Below are 14,788 nucleotides of genomic sequence, written 5' to 3' on the forward strand. Positions count from 1 at the left end.
TGGCGTGCCGAGAAACCAATAATCACCATTTAACACCAATCTCTATGCAATTAACGGGTGCAACCCCTTCATCCAATGGCCTCCCGTGATCTAACGGCTTCCCCAGAAAATTGGTCACACGGGTGGCGATTAGTATTTCTCATTAAAAATGTGGAGCTGGTGGAAGGGCTGCTTTGGGGACCCAAGCAGGTGAATAGCCATCTTTGCTCCCAGACAATGAGCCTGGGGGCACTGGGGTTGCTGCTTTGGTGCTCGGGGGGTGGGTTGAGGGTGGGTGGGGGGGGGGGTTGCCCCCAGAACCAGCTTCGTTTGGGGTGGGCCACCATTGGTGTGGGCATCAGGGGGTCACCCATGGGCTGGGGAGGGGGTGTCTCAGCACCTGCAGGTCTACATGCCAACCCCGGATCATGTGTACTCATTATAAGGGCATCCCCAGCCCCTACTTGGCTGCCCCACCAACGACCCATATCTACTGCTGTCCGTGGAGGCCTCTGGCCGCGTGACTGAAGGTTATTGCCAACAGGGAATTGGCAATCGTAGATAAGTGAGCACAGCAAAGCTCTCAAGTCAATTCCCGTGGGTTGCCGTGCCATATGGCATGTGGTAGTTATTGCCCAGCATTCCAATCAGACGGTGATGCCTGGGCACTGTGCCTGAGCACTGCGGGAAGCAACACCATGGACGCAGCAGCCAACATCCGAAAACCTAGGGGATGGGCTCCAGAACCGGGGACATTTCTGTGACCCGAGGGTAGGTGAGTGCACCGGGGAGGGGGGCAGCACCTGGTACAGGTAACGTTACGTGCAGGTGTCTGTGGTGTGGGGCGTGTGGTCTAGTGTTCAGGAGCCCCTGGGTGTGCATGGCAATGCGTGTTGGATGGTAGGGGATGTGGGAAAGAGCAATGGGGGGACTGGAGGGACCCAGGGTGGGGTACACCACTGGGTCTTACACGCTCTCCAATTCCTGACAGATGTTACACAGGATGGATGATATCTTGGACCCCATGGAGGCTGCCGTCAGGGTGCTGCTGGCAGGCCAGGCGGCCAAACGCCGGACAAGGCAGTGTCAGCAGCGTCGACAGAGGTTTGAGTCACTGGCCCATGTGCACGGCTCTGCCCCACACCCTGAGGACCCGGCCGCCCAGCAGGCCAGGCAAGGACCCAGAGGGGGAGGCCCACAACGGCCCAAGGTATACAGGCATCGCTGGCCTTTCGAACAGGTGACGGATGGCGCATGCCGCAGGAGGCTCCGCCTCAACAAGTAGATAGTGCAGCACCTGTGCCATGTCCTCGTGGACTTGGTACCACGTGGACGAGGATGATACCTGCTCCACCTGGCCGTCAAGGTCACCGCAGCCCTGAACGTCTACACCTCAGGGTCATTTCAGGGCTCGAGCGGGGACTTGTGTGGCATCTCTTTTTTAAAAGAATTTGTATTCCAAATTTTCAACATTTTTACTGTTTACAACAAACACAAAACCCACCCAATACATTAAACCACCCGTCCCCATATCTCCCTCCTCCCTCCCTCCCTCCCCCGCCTCTCCTTCAGCAGTCAACGGTAACCGACTCCCCAAAATACAAAATGAACAAACCCCAACTATTGTAGAACCCATCACTAACCCACCCTTAGAGCAAATTTCACTTTCTCCGGAGCCAAAAACTCCAGCAGGTCTCCCCGCCACGCCGAGGCACAGGGTGGAGGTCCTCCACCCAAATAACACCTGCCTGCGACCAGTCAGTGAGGAGAAGGCTAAAACATCTGGCCGGTCCGACACCCTGAATATGGCTTCTGGGGGACAGGGCTCCACATCCACATGTCGAACCCCCAAAATGGTGCTGAACACCATCCTCCAAAACCTTTCCAGCGTTGGGCAAAACCAAAACATATGTACATGGTTCACAGGGTCCCTCCCACATCGCTCACAGACATCCTCCACCCCCTTGAACAGTCGGCTCATCCTAGACTTTGAAGGTGCGCCCTGTACAACACCTTCAACTGTATCAGCGTCAGCCTCACACACAAAGTTGAGGCATTCACTCTCCGAGGCACCTCACAACACAGCCCTTCCTCCAACACCGTTCCAGATCTTTTCTCCCATTTTATCTTAACCCTCTTCATGGACACCCCATGCTCCTCCAAAATTCTCCCATAAATCACGGAGACGACCCCCCCTCTCAAACCTCCCTGCTGACAGCACCGCCTCCAACAACGAAAAGAAAATACATAATAGGGCAACACAAGGTACACAATATATTATCTATTATGTATTTTCTTTTATTTCCTTTTCTATTCATGTGCTTAATGATCTGTTGAGCTGTTCGCAGAAAAATACTTTTCACTGTACCTCGGTACACGTGACAATAAACAAATCCAATCCAATCCAATCCACCACCGGACTCCCCGAATACTACCCCGGGGCCATTGGGAGTGGAGCCATTGCCAATGCCCACAACCCCGACCTCTTACAAGAGCCCACCACCGCCCTCACCCACACAGCCTCCACCTCCCTATTCCATCCTTGAACCTTCTCCACGTTCGCTGTCCAGTAATAATACATCAAATTTGGGAGGCCCCTCTGCAATATCACCTTCCTAATCCTAGCCACCTTCCCTGCCCAGACAAACGAGGAGATCAGCCTGTCCAACCCCCTAAAAACAATTTGGGCAAAAAGACCGGCGGGCACTGAAAAAGAAACAAGAACCACGGTTAAATATTCATTTTTACTGCCTGCACCCACCTGCCAACGACAGAGGGAGATTGTCCAACCTCAGCAAGTCATCCTTCACCCTGCCCACCAAGCTAGTGAAATTGAACTTCCGAGACCTGCCCAGTCTCGGGCCACCTGCACCCCGAGATACCTGAAGTGGGACGCTGCTGGCAGCCCCCCCTTCCCCCACCCCAACCTCCGAGCCTGGAGAAGAAATCACAAAGAATTCACTTTGCCCAAATTCAGCTTATACCCGAAGAACGTCCCAAATTTCTGAAGCAAACCCATTATACTCCCCACTGAAGAGCTCAAGTCCAAAATATATAAAAAGTAATTTGCATACAAGGACGCCCTATGCTCCACCAGCCCACCACTTCCCCCCTTTCACTATCCCCTTCCACAACCCTGAGCTCCTGAGCGCAATGGCGAAGGACGCTATGGCTGAAACAAACAGAAGGGGGGACATAGGGCGCCCTTGTCTTATTATTGTCGGTGAGTCCGGTGGTGGATTGGATTGGATTGGATTTGTTTATTGTCACGTGTACCGAGGTACAGTGAAAAGTACCTCAATGCAAAGTATCCTGAGTTCATACTATTCATGCGCACTCTCTACATCGTCTCCCTATACAGCAACTGCACCCATGTCACAAACTTCAGTCCAATCCCAAATTTCTCCAACATCGCCTCCTCTCCACCCAATCAAACACCTTCTACGCATCTAACGTCACCACCCCCTCCATCCCCCTTCCTTCTGCCGGAGAAAGCACAACATTCAGCAGCCTCCTCACATTCGATGACAGCTGCCTACCCTTGACAAACCCTATCTGATAATTCCCAATCACCCTCGGAAGGCACACCTCCAACCTTAGCGCCAGCACCATTGCCAATATCGTGACATCCACACTCAGCAGAGATATGGGCCTGTACGACCCACACTCCACTGGATCTTTATCCTTCTTTAACAGCAACGAGATGGAGCCCTGTCCCATCATTTTCGGCAAGACCCCTTTCCATCGTATCCTCAAACATTTACACCAACAACGGCGCCAGACTATTCTTAAATTTTGTATAAAATGCGACCAGGAACCCATCCTCCAGCCCTGCCCTTTCCCCCCCACCCAACCTCTGACACTCTATGCCCCCAGGAATTCCCTCATCTCCTGCTCGCCCTCTGGTGGATCAGACTTGTATAAGTCCCGATAAATCTCCTCAAATAAAGTGTTAATCTGTTCCAGAGCTACCAGCAATTCCTCATCTGAACCTGAACTATGTCCCTCGCCACGACCTCTCTATGAAGCTGATCTGCCAACATGCGCTCTGCCTTCTGCCTACTCAGAAACGGCCCCCATCACCCTTCTCAGCTGATGCACCGCTTTCGCTGTGGACAAAGGTTGAACTCCCCTACAACTCCTTCCTCTTTGCCAGTAGCCCTGGATCTGAGTCCCCCGCATCCCCCTCCCATCTACCTCCAAAATCTCTTCCATCAACCATTGATGTTCCTCCCTCTCCTCCCTATCCCATTAAACAAGATCACCTCCCTCCCCCCTCACCACTGCCTTCAGAACCTCCAAAACCCCAGGAGGCAAGACCTCCCCCGTGCAATTGAACCCCACATACTCCTCAATCATTTTCCCTATCTTGTCACAGAACCTGCAACGACCCCACATCCATTCTCCACCCCGGCCTCTGGACCGCCCTCTTCTCCAGTACAACGTCCATTAATGTGGAGTGTGATCAGAGACCACAATTGCCGAATACTCTGCCCTCTTAACTCCGGCCAACAGCACCTTCCCCACCACAAAAGAGTCAATCCTTAAGAATATCTTGTGCGCCAGGGGGAAAAAAATGAATACTCCCGCTCTGCCTCCATGTCTCTCTCATTCTCCCTGTCACTCATTCTCTCTGTTTATTTCTCTCTGTCCTTCTTTCCCTATCTCTCTCTCTCTCTGTCTGTCTCTCTATCTCTCATTGGACTTGAGTTAAAGTCCACTGAATGACAAGTTTGGCAGGGTGTTTCTCAGTGACTGCAGCACCAAGGCGAACCCCGCTATTCAGCGGCACTTTGCCTTTTTTATAGCCGTAGGATGATTCTCTCCTCCGAGGCGGCTGCTGCCGAGCAGTCCATTTTGACCAGCTGCCCTGATCTTTTTCCTGCCCTCCCCCGTCTTTCCTGCCACCCCGCCCATTTTTGTGACGTCACCCACCCAACCTTGGGAAGCCCCTGCGATCCCCTTGGGCTTGTCCCCTGGCAGTGCGAACCTGGCACCTTGGCAGGGACGTGATGATTCCCGCAAGACGTTTCAAGCAGGCAAATCTCTTGAGAGGTCTCTCTGTTGGAGCTGAACTAACAGAGGGTCAGTATTGAGGGAGTGCTGCACTGTCAGAGGGTCAGTATTGAGGGAGTGCTGCACTGTCAGAGGGTCAGTACTGAGGGAGTGCTGCACTGTCAGAGGGTCAGCACTGAGGGAGAGCTGCACTGTCAGAGGGTCAGTACTGAGGGAGTGCTGCACTGTCAGAGGGTCAGTACTGAGGGAGTGCTGCACTGTCAGACGGTCAGTACTGAGGGAGTGCTGCACTGTCAGAGGTTCAGTACTGAGGGAGTGCTGCACTGTCAGAGGGTCAGTACTGAGGGAGGGCTGCACTGTCAAAGGGTCAGTATTGAGGGAGAGCTGCACTGTCAGAGGGTCAGTACTGAGGGAGTGCTGCACTGTCAGAGGGTCAGTACTGAGGGAGTGCTGCACTGTCAGAGGGTCAGTACTGAGGGAGTGCTGCACTGTCAGAGGGTCAGTACTCAGGGAGTGCTGCATTATCAGGTTCAGTATTGAGGGAGTGCTGCACTGTCAGGTTCAGTATTGAGGGAGTGCTGCACTGTCAGAGGGTCAGTACTGAGGGAGTGCTGCACTGTCAGAGGGTCAGTACTGAGGGAGTACTGCACTGTCAGGTTCAGTATTGAGGGAGTGCTGCACTGTCAGAGGGTCAGTACTGAGGGAGTGCTGCACTGTCAGAGGGTCAGTATTGAGGGAGTGCTGCACTGTCAGAGGGTCAGGACTGAGGCAGTGCTGCACTGTCAGAGGTTCAGTATTGAGGGAGTGCTGCACTGTCAGAGGGTCAGTACTGAGGGAGTCCTGCACTGTCAGAGGGTCAGTACTGAGGGAGTGCTGCACTGTCAGAGGGTCAGTACTGAGGGAGTGCTGCATTATCAGGTTCAGTATTGAGGGATTGCTGCACTGTCAGAGGGTCAGTACTGAGGGAGTGCTGCACTGTCAGGTTCAGTATTAAGGGAGTGCTGCACTGTCAGAGTGTCAGTACTGAGGGAGTGCTGCACTGTCAGAGGGTCAGTACTAAGGGAGTGCTGCACTGTCAGAGGGACAGTACTGAGGGAGTTCTGCACTTTTGAAGGGTCAGCACTGTGGGAGTGCTACACTATTGGACGGTCAGTATTGAGGGAGTGCTGCACTGTCGGAAATCAGTACTGAGGGAGTGCGGCACTGTCAGAGGGTCAGTACTGAGGGGGCGCTGTACTGTCAGAGGGTCATTATTGAGGGGAAGCTGCACTGTCAGAGGGTCAGTACTGAGGGAGTGCTGCACTGTCAGAGGGTCAGTACTGAGGGAGCGCTGCACTGTCAAAGGGTCAGTACTGAGGGAGCGCTGCACTGTCAGAGGGTCAGTACTGAGGGAGTGCTGCACTGTCAGAGTGTCAGTACTGAGGGAGTGCTGCACTGTCAGAGGGTCAGTACTGAGGGAGTGCTGCACAGTCAGGTTCAGTATTGAGGGGAGCTGCACTGTCAGAGGGTCAGTACTGAGGGAGTGCTGCACTGTCAGAGGGTCAGTATTGAGGGAGTGCTGCACTGTCAGAGGGTCAGTATTGAGGGAGTGCTGCACTGTCAGAGGATCAGTACTGAGGGAGTGCTGCACTGTCGGAGGGTCAGTACTGAGGGAGCGCTGCACTGTCAGAGGGTCAGTACTGAGGGAGTGCTGCACTGTCAGAGTGTCAGTACTGAGGGAGTGCTGCACTGTCAGAGGGTCAGTACTGAGGGAGTGCTGCACAGTCAGGTTCAGTATTGAGGGGAGCTGCACTGTCAGAGGGTCAGTATTGAGGGAGTGCTGCACTGTCAGAGGATCAGTACTGAGGGAGTGCTGCACTGTCGGAGGTGGTTCTTTCAAATGAGACATTAAACCAAGACCCTCTCAGAAGGCTGTAAAAGATCCCACAGTCACCATTTGGAGGAAGAGTGCGTGGGGTGGGTGGGTGCTGTTCTCCCAGTGCCCTGGGGACAATATTTAGCCCTCAGCCAATATCAGTTAAAAAAATACAGATGATCCTGGTTATTATCAGCTTGCTGCTTTTGGGATCTTGCTGTGTGTGTAGGGATATCCTCGTTTCCAACATTACTGTGACCTCGTTTCAAAAAAAGAACATTATTGACTGTAAAGCATTTTGAGCTGAATCTGAGGAATATTCTTTTCTTTTCATTCTCCACATCTGGATAGTGAGTCAGAGCACTCTGCAAGGCAGCATTGACCTGCAGAGGATGTTTCAGAATGTTCTGCAGGAGAAGAGGACAACGTTGAGGACTCCCACCGCGAGACCCATTCCACCACCAGACAAACGTGTTGACAATCAGACTGAAACCCAGCTAATAGTCGCTATTGCCATGGGAACACTCCTGATGGCCTTGGTTGCAATGTGAGTCTGCTGGTTTTTATGTATTGAGTCTACAACAGAGGAACAGGCCATTCGGCCCCTCTGCTCTGTACTGGTATTCCTCCTCCACAGCATCCTCCTGCCACCCACCTCTTCACCTCTCCCCCATCACTGTCTCCATCCTTTCCTCTCTCCCTCGTGTGTTTATCCAGCTTCCCCCTTAAAACTATCAATACTATCCACCTCAAACACACCCTGTGGGAGCGAGTCCCGCATTCTCTCCACTCCCTGTGGGAGCAGGTCCCGCATTCTCCCAACTCCCTGTGGGAGAGAGTCCCCCATTCTTCCCACTCTCTGTGGGAGAGAGTCCCACATTCTCCCCACTCCATGTGGGAGAGAGTCACACATTCTCCCCACTCCCTGAGGGAGCGAGTCCCAAATTCTCCCCACTCCCTGTGGGAGCGAGCCCCACACTCTCCCCACTCCCTGTGGGATTGAGTCCCACATTCTCACCACTCCCTGTGGGAGCGAGTCCCGCATTCTCTCCACTCCCTGTGGGAGCGAGTCCCGCATTCTCTCCACTCCCTGTGGGAGCGAGTCCCACATTCTCCCCACTCACTGTGAGAGCAAGTCCTGCATTCACCCCACTCACTGTGGGAGCGAGTCCCACATTCTCCCCACTCCCTGTGAGAGCAAGTCCTGCATTCACCCCACTCACTGTGGGAGCGAGTCCCACATTCTCCCCACTCCCTGTGGGAGCGAGTCCCACATTCTCCCCACTCTCCGTGGGAGCGAGTCCCACATTCTCCCCACTCCCTGTGGGAGCGAGTCCCACATTCTCCCCACTCTCCGTGGGAGCGGGTCCCACATTCTCCCCACTCCCTGTGGGAGCGAGTCCCACATTCTCCCCACTCTCCGTGGGAGCGAGTCCCACATTCTCCCCACTCCATGTGGGAGCGAGTCCCACATTCTCCCCACTCTCCGTGGGAGCGAGTCCCACACTCTCCCCACTCCCTGTGGGAGCGAGTCCCACATTCTCCCCACTCCATGTGGGAGCGAGTCCCACATTCTCCCCACTCCATGTGGGAGCGAGTCCCACATTCTCCCCACTCCATGTGGGAGCGAGTCCCACATTCTCCCCACTCTCCGTGGGAGCGAGTCCCACACTCTCCCCACTCCCTGTGGGAGCGAGTCCCACATTCCCCCCACTCCCTGTGGGAGCGAGTCCCACATTCTCCCCACTCTCTGCAGTTCTCCTGAATTCCCCATTGGATTTATTAGTAACTGTCGCATTTCGATGGCCCTGAGTTCTGAGACTAAGGGCTGGATTCTCCGATTTGCAGATTAAGTGCTGATGCCAGCTTGGGAACAGTGGAGTCTTATGCCAGAAAAAAGGGTGCAACAGCTGCACCGATCCTCCACCCTGTGGGGGGCTAGGAGCCGCGCAGCGTAAAGCCCCCGGCTTTACCTGCGGGTACAGCTGGAGAATGGCTGGGTCTATGGACCCACATGCGCAGGGCGACGACCTGCAGTGGCTGCGCTGTGCAACATGGCGCCGGCTGCGCGGGGACCGGTCTGCCCAAAACTGCCCCCCCCCCTGTAACCAGCCTCGCTGCCCCCGGATCACCCCCCACCAGACTCCCGAGCCCCCGCCGAAGCCACCCGTGCCAGTGGAACGGCTCCTCCCACTCCCCCCGGCTGTGGCGGTGCTGGCCACACTGCTCAGCTGCCACGCAGAGCCCATGCCAAAAAATACTCGTGGTCCGTGCTGTCGGGAATTCGGCCCATTGGGGGCGGAGCATGGGGGGATGGCCTCAGGTGACATCCTGAGGCCATCCATATGGCGTGCGGCATGCTGTCGGATTACCTTGTTTTTGAGGAGGCGGAGCATCGCAAAACGGCACCGCCCCCAATTCAAGCGTAAACGGGGATTCTCCAGCCGATTGCGAACGTGATTTCGATGTCGCCGACGGGAGAATCCCGATGTAAGTGTTGACGCCAATGGAGAATCCGTAGATTTTTACGACAGAAAAACCGGTGCCACACCTGGACCGACTCTGCTACCGTTGAGGGGCTAGCACTGGTGCCACGTGGAACACACTTGATTCCACTGAAAAATGGTGCAAGAAACGTCAGGATCGTAATCGGCACTCGGGAGGCTGACAAGCTGCAGCCACACATACACATTACACTCCCCACACACACTCATCCCAGCCACGGTAGCATTGTGGTTCATAAGAACATAAGAACTAGGAACAGGAGTAGGCCATCTGGCCCCTCGAGCCTGCTCTGCCATTTAATGAGATCATGGCTGATCTTTGTGGACTCCGCTCCACTCTCCAGCCCATACACCATATCCCCGAATCCCTTTATTCTTTAGAAAGGCTTCTATCTTTTTCTTAAAAACGTTGAAAGAAGGAGCCTCAACTGCTTCACTGGGCAAGGAATTCCAGAGATTCACAACCCTTTGGGTGAAGAGGTTCCTCCTACACTCCGTCCTAAATCTACCTCCCCTTATTTTGAGGCTATGCCCCCTAGTTCTGCTTTCCCCGACCAGTGGAAACAACCTGCCCGCATCTATCCTATCTATTCCCTTCATAATTTTATATGTCTCAATAAGATCCCCACGCATCCTTCTAAACTCCAATGAGTTTGCACAATTGCTTCACAGCTCCAGGGTCCCAGGTTCGATTCCGGCTTGGGTCACTGTCTGTGCGGAGTCTGCACATCCTCCCCGTGTGTGCGTGGGTTTCCTCCGGGTGCTCCGGTTTCCACCACATGCTAAACATGTGCAGGTTAGGTGGATTGGCCATGCTAAATTGCCCTTAGTGTCAAAGATTGCCCTTAGTGTTGGGTGGGGTTACTGGGTTATGGGGATAGGGTGGAGGTGTTGACCTCGAGTGGGGTGCTCTTTCCAAGAGCAGGTGCAGACTCGATGGGCTGAATGGCCTCCTTCTGCACTGTAAATTCTATGATAACAAGATGGCACTGGTTGTGCTGGAGCATGCCCAAACAGCTGATGGGCCGTCCGCGGCCAGAGGGCACCCAGGGTGTGTTAGCGGTGTGTGCAGCTGCATGGCTGCCTTGCCGGAAGCAGCAATGGTGCGCCATGTCCGTCCATCCTGACCCCACAGCCCACCTCGTATCACTCCTCACTCCTCCCCCCAGTCCTGGCAGTAGCCCCGGCCAGCGACACAACTGTCAGCAAACTATGGCCATGTTGGCCTTTCCGTCCCCCCCTCTCTCCCTCAGCAGCCGCCACGCCGGCTTCACGATTTCTATAAGCACAAGTGAACCACGCCGTCGGGAACTCGGCCAATCAGAGGCGGAGAATCGTGGTGGCCCTGGAGAGTACCAGTTCGGGCCCTGTAATGATAGGCAAACAGTGCCTACTGTACGTGCGGAGTGAAACGCATTGACCCCGTTTTTGAGGTAACGGAGAACCGCTATTTGGCGGCAAATCAGTGCCTGCCGCGATTTTGGCATCAGTAGCGATTCTCCGCCCACTTGCGTTTCCCGATTTCGGCGTTGGCTAATGGAGAATCCCGCCCCTGGTCTTCCCCCGACATAAGTGGAAACATCTTCTTTACGTCGACCCAATTGAATCCTCATTCAACATTTTAAAGACCTTGATCAGGTCGTCCCCTCAGTCCTTCTCTTTTCTAGAGACCCCGGCCTATTCAACCTTTCCTGGTAGTTCTGACCTCTCAGTTCTGGGATCCACCTATATATTATTTTTTGCTATGTGCTCCATTAGCAGTGAGGTTTTTAGATGGCCTAAGAGTGTGTAAAGCGCTACGTCAATGTAAGTCTTTCCCTTCCTGTCCTCTCAGTGTTATTTATCGATGGGCAACAAAGTCGAAGTGAGCCATGACGAGGGAGCGTGACATGAAGGGAGCCCAGACTGCGAAGGCCCTCATGGTCGAACACCTGCGGCATGCCAAAGAGTCAAGGGATGGACAATAAATCGGGATCATAGATCTGTTAACCAATGCCTTTGACTTAGATGTAACTAGAATCATATACATTTCTGAATAAAATGAATTTAATTTCCTCTCGTGTGAATGTCACTATGTTTGTGTTTCTGCGACCTCAGACTTTGCAGAGTTTATTAAGCTGTACATAAAATGTTCATCCGTCCCCCCAAATTCTTCCAGGAGCCTTTCCAAACGCATCCTTAGAACAGACTGAGATCACAAGACGTGGATTAAAAATCATCGGCCACAAGGTCAGTATAATTTGCTGCAAGGTTTGCAAGAACTGATGAGATGGAATTAGAGTTACAGTGGTAAGTTCTGAAAAGTGTGACAACAGGTTGTGGACAGGATGTGCAGCAGGTTTAAATAATATTTATAGATATATCTTCATAAATTACAGAGCATTGGTAATTGAAAAATTTCGCAAATCTGCCCACACTGTCAGGTCTATGCACTGGTCGGGAATGTTAAATCTTGAAATAGTATGACAAACACAGCAGAGAGTTGAAGATTCTGGAACATTCCTTCACTGAAAACAATGACTGAGGAAGGTCGATGGATGCATCGTGACAAGGGGCAATGTCATCTCAGAATGGTGTGGCCAGGATTGACAGCCTACAAATCTTCAACAGGTGTGGTGTTGTAGGATTGCTGGGGTCTCCATGTTGTCATCGTGCTCCTGCACTTCACAGTCTTTCCTATGAATGAAAGATGGATTGACGCTGAGTGCAACATATTAGCCTTAACAAGCAACCTCTCTGCTCTGAGGAGAGTGACAGGTTTGCACCCCACTATCCCAACTATCAGCTGTGAGGGTGACAGGGCGTTAAGTGAAACATTAACTTTGTCTTTGTTGTTTCCGGAAGCGATTGCTCCAAAACTCGACCCCCTCTGCAAACCTGAGGTCATCGAAAACCTCCCAGTCCCTTTATACCAGCTCACATAAACCTCCGTTCCCCCTTCACCCCCTATTGTTCGCTGATTGGCAGCCTGTCCAGGACCATCTTGATATTTAAATTTTCAAATTTCCCTATGGTCCTCGCTCCTTCCCATTTATTCGCGGCAGGATGCCCTTGAAGAGGAAGCATGTGGAGTCCACAGGCGCACTCGAGGTCTTCAATGGTTGGACCGTTTTATCGACCCCGATTTTCTCATTTTGGCATGATGGCTTTAAGTTTCCATTTCTCTTTGAATCATAGAATTTACAGTGCCACCCAGCCCTGGGAAAGAGCAGCCCACCCAAGCCCACACCTCCACCCCATCCCCACAACCCAGCAACCCCATCTAACCTTTTTGGACATGAAGGGCAATTTAGAATGGCCAATCCACCTAACCTGTGCATCTTTGGACTGTGGGAGGAAACCCACGCAGACATGGGAGAACGTGCAGACTCCACACAGACAGTGACCCAAGCCGGAAATTGAACCTAGGACCCTGGAGCTGCGAAGCAACAGTGCTAACCACTGTGCTACCGTGCTGCCTGGGCTGTGCTCCATTTGTTCTTTGCAGAAGCGCCTCCCTTTAATTTATCCCTCAATTAGATTCAGTTCTTCTAATTGATTGATGGACCCTATAATACATTCTCGTTCCTTCCCTATCTCTATATTTCCAGCCTCCACTTCTACCCTATCTCTGTAACCTCCTCCAGCCCCTACAACACTCCCTATCTTTTTAACCACCTCTAGTCCCAACAACTATCCCTATCTTTGTAACTTCCTCGAGCCTCTACATCCCTTCATACCCTTGTAACTCCCTCTTGCATGTACACTCCTCTCTATCTCTGTAATCTCCTCCAACCCCTACAACATTCCCTATCTCTGTAACCTCCTCCAACCCTTATAATCCTCCCTATCTCTGTAACCTCTTCCAGCCCCTACAACCCTCCCTCTCTCTGTAACCCTCCTCCAGCCCCTGCAGCCCTCCCTCTCTCTGTTACAACCCTTCAACCCCGACAACCCTCCCTAGCTTTGTAACCTCCTCCAGTCTCTATAACCCTCCCTAGCTTTGTAACCTCCTCCAGTCCCTATAACTCTCCCTAGCTTTGTAACCTCCTCTAGTCCCTATAACTCTCCCTGGCTTTGTAACTACCTCGAGCTTCGAAAACTCTCCATACTCTTGTAATTCCCTCTTGCGTCTACACTCCTCTCTACCTCTGTAATCTCCTCCAGTCCCTCCAACTCTCCCTATCCCTGTAACCTCCTACAACCCTCCCTATCTCTGTAACCGCCTCCAACCTTTACAACCCTCTCTATCTCTGTAACCTCCTCCACCCCTTATAATCCTCCCTATCTCTGTAACCTCTTCCAGCCCCTTCAACCCTCCCTCTCTCTGTAACCTCCTACAACCCTCTCTATCTATGTAACCTGCTCCAGCCCCATCACCCCTCCCTATCTTTGTAACCTTCTCCAGCCTCTACAAACTCTCGATCCTTGAAACCTCCAATCCCTACGACCCTCTGGGATCTCTAGCTCCTCCAATTCCGGCCTCTTGAGCATCCCCCGATTCCCAACACTCCATCATTGGCAGCAATGCCTTCAACTGCCTGGGGGCTCCAAGCTCTTGGATTTCATCCCTGAAACTCTCTGTCTCCTTCTCTATCTCTCTCTCCCTTTCTCCCTTTGTATCTCCCCCTCCTAAAATGAAGGGGAGATCCTCCGAAAGATTCACATTTTTGACTGCTGATATGTCAGTCGTAATATCTCCTTCTGTAGAAGCTAATTTATGTCTGATTTATGCACCTGTGAGGCACTTTGTGGATGTTTTATATGTTAATGGAGCTATAACTTAACTCAGCAGCATGGTAGCACAGTGGGTAGCATTGTTGCTTCACTGTGCCAGGGTCCCAGGTTCGATTCCCGGCTTGGGTCATTGTGCGGAGTCTGCAAGTTCTCCCTGTGTTTGCGTGGGTTTCCTCCGGGTGCTCCGGTTTCCTCCCAAATGTCCCTGTGCTGTTAGGTGAATTGGACATTCTGAATTCTCCCTCTGTGTACCCGAACAGGCGCCGGAATGTTGTGACTACGGGACTTTCAGAGTAACTTCATTGCAGTGTTAATGTAATCCTACTTCTGACATTAATAAAGAATATTATACTTATGCTCCGACAGTACAGCACTCCCTCAGTACTGATCCTCTGATAGTGCAGCACTCCCTCAATACTGGCCCTCTGACAGTGCAGCACTCCCTCAGTACTGACCCTCTGACAATGCAGCACTCCCTCAGTACTGACCCTCTGACAGCGCAGCACTCCCTCAGTACTGACCCTCTGACAGTGCAGCACTCCCTCAGTACTGACCCTCTGACGGTGCAGCACTCCCTCAGCACTGACCCTCTGACACTGCAACACTCCCTCAGTACTGACCTTCCAACAGCGCAGCTCTCCCTCAGTACTGACCCTCTGACAGTGCAGCACTCCCTCAGTACTGACCCTCTGACAGCGCAGTATTCCCTCAACACTGA

The 14,788-nt window shown here is 52.7% G+C and overlaps 1 protein-coding gene and 1 long non-coding RNA gene across 3 annotated transcripts in view; one reads left to right on the forward strand and one right to left on the reverse strand.

The window, feature by feature from the left end:
* spaca6 (sperm acrosome associated 6) overlaps window positions 1-11,372 on the forward strand; it is an 80,558-nt gene extending 69,186 nt beyond the window's left edge. Inside the window, exons 8-9 of the mRNA XM_072470186.1 lie at window positions 7,202-7,397; window positions 11,189-11,372. Coding sequence (XP_072326287.1) covers window positions 7,202-7,397; window positions 11,189-11,222 — 230 coding nt within the window. The 3' untranslated portion in view covers window positions 11,223-11,372. The remainder of the gene's footprint in view (window positions 1-7,201; window positions 7,398-11,188) is intronic.
* Window positions 11,373-11,562: 190 nt separating this feature from the next.
* Window positions 11,563-14,788, reverse strand: part of LOC140387203 (uncharacterized) — a 113,734-nt gene continuing 110,508 nt past the window's right edge. For both annotated transcript variants that reach the window (XR_011933779.1, XR_011933778.1), the window contains exon 3: window positions 11,563-12,030. This is a non-coding gene — a long non-coding RNA (uncharacterized lncRNA). The remainder of the gene's footprint in view (window positions 12,031-14,788) is intronic.

The sequence above is a fragment of the Scyliorhinus torazame genome, chromosome 12, assembly GCF_047496885.1.
Source record: "Scyliorhinus torazame isolate Kashiwa2021f chromosome 12, sScyTor2.1, whole genome shotgun sequence".
In the NCBI taxonomy this organism is placed as follows: domain Eukaryota; kingdom Metazoa; phylum Chordata; class Chondrichthyes; order Carcharhiniformes; family Scyliorhinidae; genus Scyliorhinus; species Scyliorhinus torazame.